This window comes from Cottoperca gobio, chromosome 22 (genome assembly GCF_900634415.1).
Source record: "Cottoperca gobio chromosome 22, fCotGob3.1, whole genome shotgun sequence".
NCBI classification, from domain to species: domain Eukaryota; kingdom Metazoa; phylum Chordata; class Actinopteri; order Perciformes; family Bovichtidae; genus Cottoperca; species Cottoperca gobio.
Window position 1 is genome coordinate 4,701,424 of NC_041376.1, and position 14,269 is coordinate 4,715,692.

The following is a 14,269-nucleotide window of genomic DNA, read 5'->3' on the forward strand; positions in this document are numbered from 1 at the left end:
CTATAACACCTGATGCCCTTACTGCTGTTTTCTGAATGAGATTATTTATTTTATTTTTTATATTCTGACCTGAAGGGCAAGTGTTTGCAGCAACATGTGGAATATGACTAAGCTGAATGCTTGTAAATGCTTTATATTGCATGTCATTTTCTTCTATTGCACCACTTTAACATGACTGTCACTCACAAGCATTTAACATTTTGTCATTTTGTGTATGAAAAACTAAATGCATTAAAAAAGAAAGAAAATAATCCATCTTGAAATTTAAGATAATTCTAATAAAATGTACCAAAATGTCAAAAAAACAAAACATATATTACATATATAGGGAAATGTTATTTTCTCATTCCATTCCATAAGGATATGAATATGGACACATTGTCCGTTTAATCATTATTATTATTATTATTATTATTATTATTACTTATGCCTATTTATATATGAATAAATTGTCAGCAAAAAGGCATCCTGTCCCTTTAAGAACCTAATCACACCTCACTGGGACTTGCCCCTCTCACACCTGTTACTCGTTACCAATCAAAGCTCATCCAGTATAAAAGCTACTGTTTGTGCAGCTGCTGTGTTTAAGCACTGTTGATGAACTGAGATGATCGTGCACATTGAGCCACACGGCAGTTTAATATGTGCTTAAAACATTTCATATCGACGCTTTTGACTTTTATGCCAGTGTCATTTGTGGGACATTTGTGTTTTTTGTACTCACGTATGAAGTGGCCTTGACAATTTTGGATGAAAGTCTATCTGCAAAATCATTAAAACAACATTTGATTTAATGAATGTACACATATGCAACGACACTATGGATTTTATGGATTTTAAATGGGTTTGATGGGGGGGGGTAAAATGTAATGATGGGATTTGGACAATGTGCTCATTGTGTTCACTTACAGCGTGTTATCCTTTAAATTATCCAAGAAGGTCAAAGCTTAGGGACAGCTTTCTGCAGTTCACACTGAAAATACGAGATAATACGAGTAAATAAGTATATAAATGTTTTATTTCAAAACATGAGAATGATCATTATGATAAAATTCAATAATATGCTGATACAATTTTTTTTTATAAGGGGTTAATTTAAAAGTATTTGTTTAAATATCAAGTACCACAAGCTCTTTCTCTTTTAAAGACTTAAAATATATATATTTTTCCTCATAGACACCATGGCATGTGAACACAACCACTTCACACCACAGCAAAGTTTGAAACGTTTAAATGTACATCAGTACCATCATAAAAGTTCTGCTTCACTAATATCAGCGTCTGTGTCTCAGACCTGTGGGCCAGTGAAATCCCCAACACATTGTTTAAAAGTGTTCTCGCACAAGATTGAGCATCACAATATTATAGTTGTATAGTGCTGGAGTGATTTCATAAAGGCCTTATTTCCCATGGTCCTCTGCCGTTGCATGAGGAAAAACAGCACAAAATGCACCTTTTTCATCTTATTTAAGTGGTTTTGTTGGAATAAACCTCAATCCATAAACTCTCCATTGTCCATAGCCGCGGGAAGCAGGGATGCAGCGCCCCCTGGTGGTTGACTGAATAACTGACAGAGTCCAATCTCTGAAGAGCCTTCTCTCTTCATCATTGACATGAAACTTCACTTTGTTTTAGTAGGAAAGCAAAAACTATTATGCGGAAACAGTGTACATCTATTTGAATGATTAATAATGATAAAAAGAAACAAAAAACACAGGATGTCTCACTCAGATCTGCAGGGAGCTAGTCAATTGTTATTAGTGTGAATTCATGCGCAAAACAGTCACTGACTGAGCGTAAAATTGGCCTCAGGATAAGTTCCTTCAGTAATGAATAGGATGAACAAATCAATTCCAAATTGACGACACTTAATACAGATATGCAACTGTCTTGAGCTGTTTGGGGGATTTGGATTGATGATTTAAAAGGTTCAGTGTAATTACTTTGAGATTGTAATTTTATTCCGTAGCTTAAAATTGCTCCATGTGAACACAACGTCGGATTGTTAAGTTATTACCAAGGAGATATATAAAGAGCCACCATCTTTGAAAGTATGTCAGCTACAGCACTTTGGAAAATGGAAACACTGACACCCGAATAACCCTTGCAACCCTGACCCCTGCTGCTGCAGCTACTGATGGACACATTAAATGTTAATGTAGTCCAGCAAGTATTAAGTTGGGTCAGCCGCGTTTTTCTACCCAGAAAAAACTCCCTATACAAGAAAGGGCTGGGATTTTAATTAAAGGGGTACGGCAGTGATTTAGTATTCTCCTTCCATGAAGTTGTTGGACTAACAAGAGACTTGACATTTATTATAAGATGGGTCAAAAACGCTGGATCCTACATTTCCCAATAGCGTCTTTTTATTACACTTGATGTGGAGGAGGCGAAACCCAATTTACCTCACGACCTTTATACTTAAAGTTCTTAAAAAGGTGTGTTCTCCAAATGATTATTTGTCATCAGAGGTCATTTTCTCAGACTTAAAGCTCATTTCAGAGACACAGAAGGCTACAGAACTACTGTTTTCACAAGCTGAGTTATACCCCTCATTACTAGTTAATACTATACGTAACACAGCAGTTACCCTTTGCGAGATACTGTATGTGAAGAGGCATTTGTTGACCTATGTTTTACCCATAACAACACAAGGCAACAATGTGGACAAAACTATTTAAATGACATGTTACCTTGATTTACTAAACCCATAAAGTGCGTTTAAGGTGTGTATTTGGATCTAAATGGTATGAATCCATTCAAACGCAGACGGTAGAACAGACCGTTCTCCATTATTGTGCATTGTCCTGCCTTAGTATCCTGTTTTATCCAGGGCCCATGAAATCACAGAGGAAAATTACCATCTCAAAGTGTCTGATTGGTGACGGCTCAGTTTGCAAAACAACCTTTTTAGTTTTGACGCATTTTACGAGGGTGAGATTTAGCTATAAAAATATCTGTTTTTTGAAATAGTGTTGTAGTTTTGATGGCGGGTATACAAGGTATTTTAGATGCATTATTTAGGGCTGTTCCACTCTTTCTTCACAGTTTCTTCCTTTATCGTTCACATTTTTGGGAAATTATTACTTGAATTACTTGAAATATATTCTTCATCTCCTGCTACTCACTCTCTGAAAATGCACATTCAACATCTGGGTCAACAAATAGTTTCGTTTGTGTTTTCTTCTTTCTAGATTGGGTTAATTTAGATGTTTCTATGCTCTTGTGCTTGTCGGCCTCTTTAACCAGTGTAATGGGCCATATTTGTATTCAGCTGTTGATTGGTTTCTCCCACTGGGTCCTCAGTGGATTTAGCAGAGCCAGATTACCCATGTAGTCGGCGGCTAATCCCAGTTTTTCTGATCCGGTTCTTCTGAAAGTATACTGAGATTTTGCTGAAATTATATTGGCTTTCATTCCACTAGATTGCATTGCCTGTTTATGATTTCATGGACAATGTAGATTTGTTACTAGTTCTTTGATTGCAGTTAAAGTGTTTTAGTTGTAATTTTAAGCGAGTGTGGACGGTGAAAATATTAGGTTTCAGTAAGTAATGGTGTGAGCTAACATATGCTGTCATTTTCTGCAAGGATCCCCTAAACTTGACCCATTCCAACAAAGCCATCTTCCCACGGCTTTGCAAGTACCAACTGCACTACGACACACCAGCGGCTTCAGAAAGAAAATCAAGTCCCGCTGCTTACGCTCGATTGGTTGGCTTTTGTCCTCTCCAAAGCGCTCAGAGTGCGTGATAGGTTCACCATCTGTCTGTCCAGGCTAGAAGTGTTCCGTGATTGGACAGCTATGTTTCCAGCACCTGGTTGGTTGACTCGACTTCGCTCCAAACTGGTGGAAGTACGTGATTGGACAGTCCTTTCTCCCGTCAAAGTATTAACAGCGCGTATCTGGTTGGCTCTCCCTCTGTCCAAACTGTTAACTGTGTTTAATTGGCTGCTTCTCTCGGGCTCCAGAGGGACAGGACCGCCTGATTGGTTAGCCCTCCCTGTCTGTTGATTATTCAGGGTTTGCAATTGGCTGGTCCTGTCTCTCTCAGGGAGTTTGGGCTGAGTGGAGCTACTTCTGTCTGTGTTAATAGTTTGTATCCTCTGTCTGTCCCTTTCCCTCTCCAGACTGGTATCCCTGCGTACAAGTCCGCTCCTCTCTCTCTCCAGGCTGCTCTGGATCTCTGCTCTCCTGGCCAGAGCGTCTCTCAGCTGAGTGCGGAACGTCTCGATCTTCCCCTGCAGGTCCTGGAGCTCCCCCTCCCACAGGCTCGTCTGAGCAGCCCTGCTCCCCAGGGGAGAGAGCACCAAGCCCGTGGAAGCCAGTGAAGAGACAGGCCCCCCGTTGGCATGGAGGCTAATCTGCGGAGGGGATGTAAAACCTCCCAGGGTGCCCATCCCCCACCCTCCTAAGCCGAGCCCAGGACGGCCGACCATCCCGGGCCTGCCGCGCACTGAGGCGGTGTGTGTGCGCAGGCGGTAGCTGTGCAGGGTTTCCAGGTCAAAGTGCACACGTTTCTCCTTGGGCTCATTGGTTGGCGAGGAGTTGCAGGTGTCTCCAGCTGTGGTGGAAGCAGGGAGGGATGTGGGAGGAGATGGGGGAGAAGGCTGATGATGCTTCCTGTGTAGGGTGCAGTTCTCTGAGATACAAGAGGAGGGGCTAGTGAAAGAGAGGAAGATCACAGCAAAAGGCATATATCCAGTGAGATATACTGTACAACAGTTGACATTTTCCAACAAGCAGACTGCAATCACAAAACATATACTGTCAATGTACTGTAGGGATTATCAAGTGCACACGTAGCAGTACTACCTGACTTACATCATGTTAATATCACTTGTTTCGTCTTGATAAGAATCTTTCTGTTTTGGTTATATTTAAATAAATAAACATGAGGATGTCACTGCAGGGAATCTCCGTCTTAACATATAACTTAACAGTTTGACATTTGGGGAAATATGCTTATTTTCTGTCTTGCAGAGTTAGATAAAAAAGATCGATAACAGTCTGTACGGTAAATATGAAGCTGTCGGCAGCTGTGAACAGATTAAACAAACCAGATATAACACATTATATCTGGTTTGTTTAATTAAGAGAAGTGCTGGCAGGCAGATTGTATTATCTTAACACAGAGCCAGGCTAGCTGTTTCCTTGTTTCCAGTCTTTATGCTTAGCTAAGCTATCTAGCTAGCTGTAGATGAATGTTTACTGTACAGACATGAGAGCAGCTTCTCATCTAACTTTCTCAAACTGTCCCTTTAAGAATTGTAATAAAGTCTAGTTTCTTCACTCTGCACTCGCAACAAGAAAGTGAAATTTGAAAACACTTCTTTAACTTTGTTAAATGTAATAGTTCTGAAACAAAGTATTGATGTATTTGAACTGTCTTCTTCTCGCTGTTTCAAACAGTGAGTAGTGAGTATATGCAGATGAAGTCATGTACTTTTGGTCAAGGTCGGTCAGCTCCTTCCCAACATCCTCGTATGTGGTGTGGAGGGCTCTGTGAATCTTCTGCGAGTAGAGAAGAAGAAAAGACTGATTAGTAATGTGAAATGTGTTATCACCTCAGCTCTGAAGCAGACCAGGAGAGATGATGAATTTGAATTGCTCAGATGTATTATTTTACTTAGTCGTGCAGAATGTTATTGACAGATACTCTCCCGAATTCTGCTGTGGCGCTCCTCTGGAATAATTTCCTTAAATGAGTGAAGATTCAGAGGTTTAATAGAGGTTATGGTATCAGTTGCTTAAGCCCTTCTTGGTTCAAGTACCCAAGTGCTTTGGTTAGACTGCAAAAAATATATCTCCAAACCTAACCTGACTCGAATTCTTCCTGATGTCTGGATATATCTGAGGGAAAAGACTTTCACTGGAGGTAGGGATGATCTTCAGGGACTCAGACGTCTCAGATAACTGTGAGGTTTGGGATGAATGCTAAAGACTGGTTGCCCTTTTCCAAGCATGTAGCAAACAAATGTGAGCAGTGTTGATATCCATTATTCACTCAAACATATTGCTACAGGCACCTCATTTGGTAATGGCTAGACCTTCATAAAAAAAACAAAATATGACCTTTAAATCCCCAATTTGTGTTTGCTGTGATGCAGATCGTCATAAAGACACCCATCCTCTAAAGAAAATAAGCTTCTACGGATCTCTTTTATTCATTTTCATTTCCTTTGTATCTATTTATATCAGATTAGAATCCAAGTTGTTAAATAAAGCATATTTCGGTACATTTACTTAAGATGTTTATAAATGAATTGCCTCAGACTGAAGAAGAACAAACAATGAATAAAACAATGCCGAAGGGAAACGTTTAATAACTTTTTACTTAATTAGCTAATTAATTCAAACGGTTTAAGTAACTTTACAGAGCACAATTAAATAATTAATTAGCTAATTGACAAAGTACTTATTTAGAAATAAATTAAGCTTTAAGTTCAAACTGTTTATATGAAATCTGTCCTATTAAACACAATCGCATTCAGCTCACTTTTAAGGGGAATTTGTCTTATTCTTGGCTGTTCTTATAAGTTTCCAACAGTAGAGGGCGTAGGTTACCTACAAGACACGTGCTAACTCCAGGGGGTAAGGGAGTCTAACCCACTGTGTGTGTGTGTGTGTGTGTGTGTGTGTGTGTGTGTGTGTGTGTGTGTGTGTGTGTGTGTGTGTGTGTGTGTGTGTGTGTGTGTGTAAGTGACTTTTCTTATAAGAACGTGTTCATACACGTGAGTAACACTGAAGATTACAGTTGCTCTTTGTGAGTCTTTTCTGTGTGTGTGCATGAGCGACTTTGCGAGTGTGTGTGTGTGTGTGTGTGTGTGTGTGTGTGTGTGTGTGTGTGTGTGTGTGTGTGTGTGTGTGTGCATGCATCCGTACAGGATGTATTTACTCACCTGGCTGGTGTGCAGCCAGTACTGCAGAGTGTGTTTGCGTCGGAGGTGGGGGATGACCAGGTGATAGAAGGTGTGTTCACCTGCCAAGGTCAGCAAGGCTCCACACACGCCCATACACAGCAGCACAAACAGGCCTGAAAAGTGCTGGATCCCCATCTGTAGAGTCTGAGGGGGGGCGATGGAGAAAAGAAAGACGGGGGGGGAGAGTTGGGGGAGTCTACAGATTAGTAAAGACTTAAGCCGACGCAGAGGAAAATACAGAGATTGATGATTTGTATTTACATAATTACCATTGAGGCCACTTTTTTGTGAATATGCAATTGATATTCTGCTGTTGTGCATCTAGTTTGTCTGTGTACGCCCATAAGAAAAGAAACAAAGTGAAGAGGGCAGCGGCGTAAAATACATGTTTGGAAAGAAAATTACGTGGAGAAGAGAAAATCACAAAGAGCTGAGGGGGAAGCAAAAGTGAGAGTAATGGGAAGGAACAGCAGTTCCAAGGGAGACGGTAAAAAAAGAGACGATGGTTAATTGAAGAGAAGTTTGTTCCTATTTGGTTCACCCACACTCCCATTGACAGGATGTCTATCTCTTATGAGGATTTCACGGGCCTGGAGGAAGTGGAAGAGACAGTGGAGAGCTTTTCCAATACTCTCTAATCATGTTTCCTTCACCCAGCTCATTTCTGTATTACCTCCGATGGCAATTAGCCCTATGCTGACTCGACAAATTCATCAGCGACAACACTGACCTCCTTTTGCTCCCAATCCGGAGGGCGAGATCGCACTAACGCCCACATTGTTGGAGAGAAGTCCACTATCTTGGGATGAAAAGTAATAACTTCCTGATGCAGGGTGAAGTTGAGGTTTTCATTTCACTGGAGAAACCTATGACTGTGTAATTGCGTTTGTTGCTATAATATGATTCAACTTTGAAGTAGGATTTAAAAAGGATGGCCAAAGGGAATTGAATAGCTTTGCAATTCACAAACAAGAGATATAGATACAGATACGCTGTGTCTAGAGATCCTTAGTTCTTTAAGAACTGAGTTCTCTGTCAAAACACACATAAGACACAAATAAGTATTGACGTGGTACGTGCCTGTAACTCTGGTTAAGGTCAGTAAATAGGCCTTTATGTGATTGTACGTCCTGGTCTGTGTGTGTGTATGTGAAAGTGTCTGTCGGTGTGTGTGTGTGTGTGTGTGTGTGCTTAGCTGGCAGGCAATCCTGTCCGTGTCCCAAAGGGAGACTCATTTATAGGAGTACAGTGGCCGAGGGCTTCGCTTTACACACCGTACACGTACACAATACATGAACACACTCTCCCACCAATGACTTACCTCAGTGACGGCAAAGACTCGCTTCCCGCAGGGTACCACCTTATACCATTTGTCATGTAGCATGTCCATGAAGCCGTCAGACTTGTAGCGACTCACAAACTCTGACACATTACGGGTTAAAGGAGAGCCCTGGGGCAGGCCGATACCGTAGCCTGAAAGAGGAAACACACACACACACACACACAGGCGTAAATACATATGTTACAGGTAACAGAATCTGAGAGAACATACCTGAGGAAGAGAATATAACATAATGTCTAACGTGCGTAAGAAACCACAGTCAGCCCGGTGAGATTAGCCAAAGGGCAGATGCCCGCTGGAAAAAGGAAATTTCTAGGATTACAGGCTTCAGTTGGAATCAGAAGCAACACTTTTCCTGCAGGTACAGTGCATATGCAACTACAATGCCCTGGGCTTTTTTCTGATGTAGTAGTGAAACAAAGCGCAAAACCACTAAAGCTAATAAGAGGTGTCCCTCGTGTAGAGGAAACATATCAGGCGGCCGTCTTTTATGATCAGCAAGACTTGCAAAAGTGATGTCTGATTGGCACCGCGCCAACATTTTCCTTATTAAGTGGATGGGATATTGGCCAGATGTGACCCATCCACATTAAATACAGTTTCTTTGTCAGTGTCATTATAAAAAATTCAGTGTTTCCGCTTTCAGATACATTTAATCACAGCTGGCTGCCACCTCAGTTAGCGCCACAGCAATCGCTGGCCTCATTTAACCTTCCATAAAATGGAGTGCAAAGAGTTCCCATGCTTGTGAGGCTTACCAATCTTTACATGGTTAAAAAGAGAGCACTGGTATCTGATCGGTACCTTGAGTTGGGGTATTGGAATTGGTATCGGGAGAGAAAAAGATGGATTAGTGACTAGGTTTGAGATAGACTTCTGGGATCAATGTCAACATCTGAGCATCACGCAGGATGCTGTACACACTGTCAAACTACTGGGGGAGCTTTGTGAATCATCCTACACTCAGACTAGAGTTGTAACACATTATTGAAACACTTCACAAGATAAAATGACAAATTGTCATGCCCCATGCTTGATCCCTTTTCCAGCACCCCACATCTGTTGGAGTTTGTGGGCTGACTTCAAGTGGTCTCCTGGGTTGTAGCGACTCTTCAGTAGATAGGGCGCAAATATGCTCATATTTTACCCGCCTGTGCTCCTTACAGGCGGCGTTGGGCTATATGGTAAATGGACTGCTTTGATATAGCGCTTTTCCAATCTTTACAATCACTCAAAGCGCTTTACAACACATGTCATTCACACACAGTCACACAGAGTCAGAGGCTACCATACAAGGTGCACATCAGCTCATTAGTAGTGATAACCATTCACACACACACACTCAGCACATCGTTGGCCATCGCGAGCAATTTGGGGTTCAGTATCTTGCCCAAGGACACTTCAACATGCTGACTGCAGGACTGGGGATCGAACCGCCGACCACAGGACGACCACTCTACCTCCTGAGCCACAGCCGCCCTGAACCATGTTGTGCACTCATGTTTTTGTGTAATATAAATTACTTATCAGTTGGTCCAGCACCAGCGTGTTTTATGAAAAGTGACTCAACATTTAGGCTAAGAAATGTCAAGTCATGTATTTTTTATGTTAAGTAACGGTAATGGTACATTTCATACGTCTGTGTTAAATCTTTTACGGCTTGGTACATGTTTCCATGAACTTCTGTCTGACTGTATTTGTATTCTCACGATATTCTTCCTGCGGCTTCTCACAGATAAGCAACTTTACACTCGATTGTATTTTAGGTAGGCATTCGCCGTTCCCCGCCTGAAGCTCGACTGAAGGTCATCATTAACGAACAGAATGTTCTAACAAGTGTACAATGGCATTCTTGTGTCTATCTAACACCTGCAACTGTGTGAATCTTTACACATAGAGTGTTCTTTCCTCCCCCAGACTTCCTGCACTCTGTATGACGATTCAACCTTCTTTACAAAGAACAAATCCTCCAAAGTTACAAGTTTATTCTCCATTTCAGTATTAAAGACTTCACTGGTAATTTGTATAACATAATTAATCCACATAATATTTTGTGGAGGTTTCCTTAAATATCTCTTTTCTCACCTGTACACCAATGCTCCATGAAGTCATCTTCAATTAATGTTTAAAAAAATAAATAATGTTTTTTCCTGCATGCTTGGTTATTTTTTAATTTGTTACTTGACTACATTTCCATTTGTGATTTCAGCCAGAGCTGCCTGGAGAATATCAAGAGGTTGTTTGACACATTTTTATTATTTTATTTTACTGGCAGTTTTTATAACTTACAGAAAATCTGAGCGTGTAACGAGAGAATCGTCCTCTAGTTAAGGATTCTGCTTCGTCAACACACTTCCAGATTCCATAACACTCACCCACACAGCATCGTGAAATAATTGGACCTCCTGACTCTCACCTACCCTGACTTCATCACCCCGTTCCTCAGTTGCACAACTCTTACGCTCCTCGATGGCGCAGAGCGTCCACTCCACTCCACGCTCACTTCTCAATCATCTCCTCCAGCGACAGATACAAGACTCAACGACAGGCTGACATTAGAGCTCTTGAGTGGATCTTTGGTTCCTCTTACGATGGTGTTCCTTTTGTTAACACTGTTGAATTGTGGATCGTTGTTGAAGTTTAAGTTTGGTTTCAAAGTGTATAGATAACAAGCACGATTCAGAATTATATTTGAGTACAAATTCCAAGCGTTGCGAGACTTTGCTTCAAATATCAGTGGGAAATATGAAATAATTTTTTCGGGTTGGCGGGGAAAAAAAAATCAATTCACGTAAAAAATTGAGATCTTTATCTTCCAAGGTTCTGAATTGATACATAACTTCCAAAAATATTTTTTTAAAAGCCTTTATTTCTACAAAAGAAGCCCCTGTCAAAGCATTATTGTGTGAATTTTCAACAAATCCCACAAAATCTACAAATTATTTTTTGAAATTGGCAGCGAGCCTAAACTTAACACTTGTATTTATGCAACAGGCAGCATTTGTATTTGTTGGATAACTTTAACTTATTACTTTTGAGTTTGAGTTTAGTCGTGACCCAAAAAAATGTAAATTGAACGCCCCAAATGTTTGTTGCGTGGGAGTGACGGCTGCAGTTATTGATTCCTCTTGCATTGTGATGTTTACATGCAATAAATATTACGTGCGATTAGACTTCAAACCCAGTTCTTAATAGCTTCAAAGACTTTTTAATTATGCAATCAGTAATGCAAATCATTGTTATAGCGCATTAAATATTCATCTGTGCTTAATTTGTAGAAATAGTTTCACCAACATTTGATTGCCATTGCCTCGGACTTCCTCACTTCCCTCTTGTTAAAAGTAAACGCTGGCAGTGTGAGCACTGATGAGACTAGACACGGCCATAAAACATACAGCAACAAAATTATACAACCGCAATATTTTTAATTAAGCAACACATTTAAGCACTTTCCCCACTGCTATTCAGGTGCTTTTCATTTCAAAAGTAGCACCCTCATGTGTCATTGCAACTTGAAAGCAACAACAAAAAAGTCCCCTCCCAGATGTAACTGCATCTGTTTAGCATTACATCGCACATTTCTGCAGGTACGACATGAGAGGAAAACGTCCCTCAGATGAGAAATCAAAAGACCCTCACAGAGATTTATTGCCATACAAGACCTCCTGGGGTTGTTTGTTTCATTTCATCTGTGCTGCAGTGTCATGCCAACGGCGCTTTGATGTGTATGCGTGATTGTCATGGACTTGGCAGCTGTTTTTGACTGAGTTATGTGTGTGTGTGTGTGTGTGTGTGTGTGTGTGTGTGTTGGCTGTCAAGGTGTGTGAGCTTGATGGGAGGTTTACGGACAGAAACAGAGAATAGCTAAGGTTCACATAACTGTCACACTCTGCTTCCTACATGACAAAGACTGTCTAAGCTTCCCTCCCTTTGACTTCCCTTCCCTCCTCATTTTCTTCCTCTCTTCCTTCTCCTCTTCCCTCCCGCGCGAGGTCATTTCTCTCCCACCATAGCCGCTAGTCTCTTCCTCTGTTAGTCCGCTCCTTATCTCTGACATCCCTTCAATTTCGTTCAGTTTCTGCTTCACTCCATTCTTCTCTTTATCTCCCCGAGTCCGTTGCTTTGTCTCCTTCCTCTTTCTTTTTTCCCTTCCAGTAGACAGACAGCATTTTTCTGTCATCAGCCTATCTCCATCCGCGTTTCTTTAGAGCACTCAGTCAAATAGTGGAATACAAGTGGGCAGCCACTTGTCATTTGTTTTGATTCTTTCCCCCAGGCATCCACATATTCCATCACAAGTCCCACCGCTGTCACTACAGTCCCCCCCCCCCCCCCCCCCCCACATACCTACTCCCTCGCTCACAGACACACACATCTGTGCACATCAAGTTTTTATTCCGAAACACTTTATATAGGCTGGTAATAAATAAATGTTTAATACCTTATTTTGAAATACAGATCAAAAGTGTTTTCCGAGGAAAGAACTTATGATATTTCATAACTTTTGAAATTATTATCTTATTACTTTTTTTTATGACTTCTTCGCCCCTGAGCTCTGCTTTCTTTTATGTTTTGTAATGTAGTTCTAAAAAGAGATTATTTCATCATTAAATGTTTTTCTTTTATTTCTGTTATTGACGTCTGACTCGAAGCTAGAAACGTCAAACACGTCAGAGCCCCCCCCCCCCAACCAAAACAGTAATGATTAAAACAGTGATAAAGCAGTTTTATATAGTACGTTTAAGGCTCGGAGGATATGGACAAAATCTATATTAAAGATTTTTTATCATATTAGAATAAATGACCAGATTTACTTTAAACTACAAATGCAAATACACTGTCAGTTTATACAGCCGATATTTATTAAACATGTGAGTACATTTTGATTTGATACAGTCTGTAATTCAATACACTTGGCGTCCATCCCGAGGTGACGTCTTAATATTGCATGTTTTGTCTGATCAACAATCCAAAACTGAAAGATTTGCCGTTTACTATTTCTTTAGACAGAGCAATGTGACAAACCCCCACAGTTAGGAAAGTTGAAACACACATATTGTTTGATGTTTATACTTGGAAAATGGCTTGCACACACATACACGCACACACACACACACACACACACACACACACACACACACACACACACAAGGCGTCCTTACGTCACTCCTGCCAGACGTGAGCTGCCTGACCAACAACAGTCTCATCCCAACAACAAACTCTTCTGCCAGCCTCATTTTGATCTTCAGACGGGCTGTGTCCTGCTTCACTGAGCTTGTGTAGAACACTTATGCACACACGTACACACGTACACACGTACACACACACACACACATAAAAAGAATCAGCCAGTGTCTGCGTGTTCGATGGCAATATTGTTAATGGGGTGTGTCTAGGCTGTCGTAAACATCTCCCAACAGCACTCAGTGAAAACAGACGCACAGCGACGTCCGCATCTCTCGCCACTTAAGTAGCCTGAAGATTTCGGCGGCAGCACCTCGCGGCAGCACCTCGCCTGCAGCGTGTCCACAGTCCCAATTCCTCTGGCTCCCTGTATCTCCCTACCACAAACCGCTCTATAAATCCTCCCTGCATCCTCATATGGACCAAATAACACACAATCTCTTTTTTTCTCCCCCCCCCCCCACTCCATCCTTTCTCTCTCTCTCTCTCTCTCTGTCCCTTCCTCCCCCTCCCTCACTCCATCTGCTTGGGGTGAAGGTTTGTCTTGATTAGGAGACTCTGTTGGCTGCCTCTTTTATCACTCGCTGTGCAGAAAGGCGCAAACTGGCAGTGGGCAAATGAAAGCCCTCTATCTCCTTCTTGTGCTCAACTCCCACCTCGCTCCCACCCCCTCACTGGCCCTCCCTTTCTATACCTTTGTTGTTCTTCCTTTTGCTTTTTATATCTCGTCTTATGTCTTCTCTCTTTTTTTTCTCCCCTCCCCATCGTCTCCTCGTCTTGTGTCTTTCCTCTCTCACATTTCCTGTCTGGGTCATTTCCT

At 41.3% G+C, this 14,269-nt stretch overlaps 1 protein-coding gene across 1 annotated transcript in view; it reads right to left on the reverse strand.

The window, feature by feature from the left end:
• Positions 1 to 1,010: 1,010 nt before the first annotated feature.
• Positions 1,011 to 14,269, reverse strand: part of LOC115027758 (glutamate receptor ionotropic, NMDA 3B-like) — a 53,225-nt gene continuing 39,966 nt past the window's right edge. Inside the window, exons 9-12 of the mRNA XM_029461243.1 lie at positions 8,245 to 8,396; positions 6,903 to 7,067; positions 5,447 to 5,514; positions 1,011 to 4,662 (exon numbers count right to left, since the gene is read on the reverse strand). Coding sequence (XP_029317103.1) covers positions 3,687 to 4,662; positions 5,447 to 5,514; positions 6,903 to 7,067; positions 8,245 to 8,396 — 1,361 coding nt within the window. The 3' untranslated portion in view covers positions 1,011 to 3,686. The remainder of the gene's footprint in view (positions 4,663 to 5,446; positions 5,515 to 6,902; positions 7,068 to 8,244; positions 8,397 to 14,269) is intronic.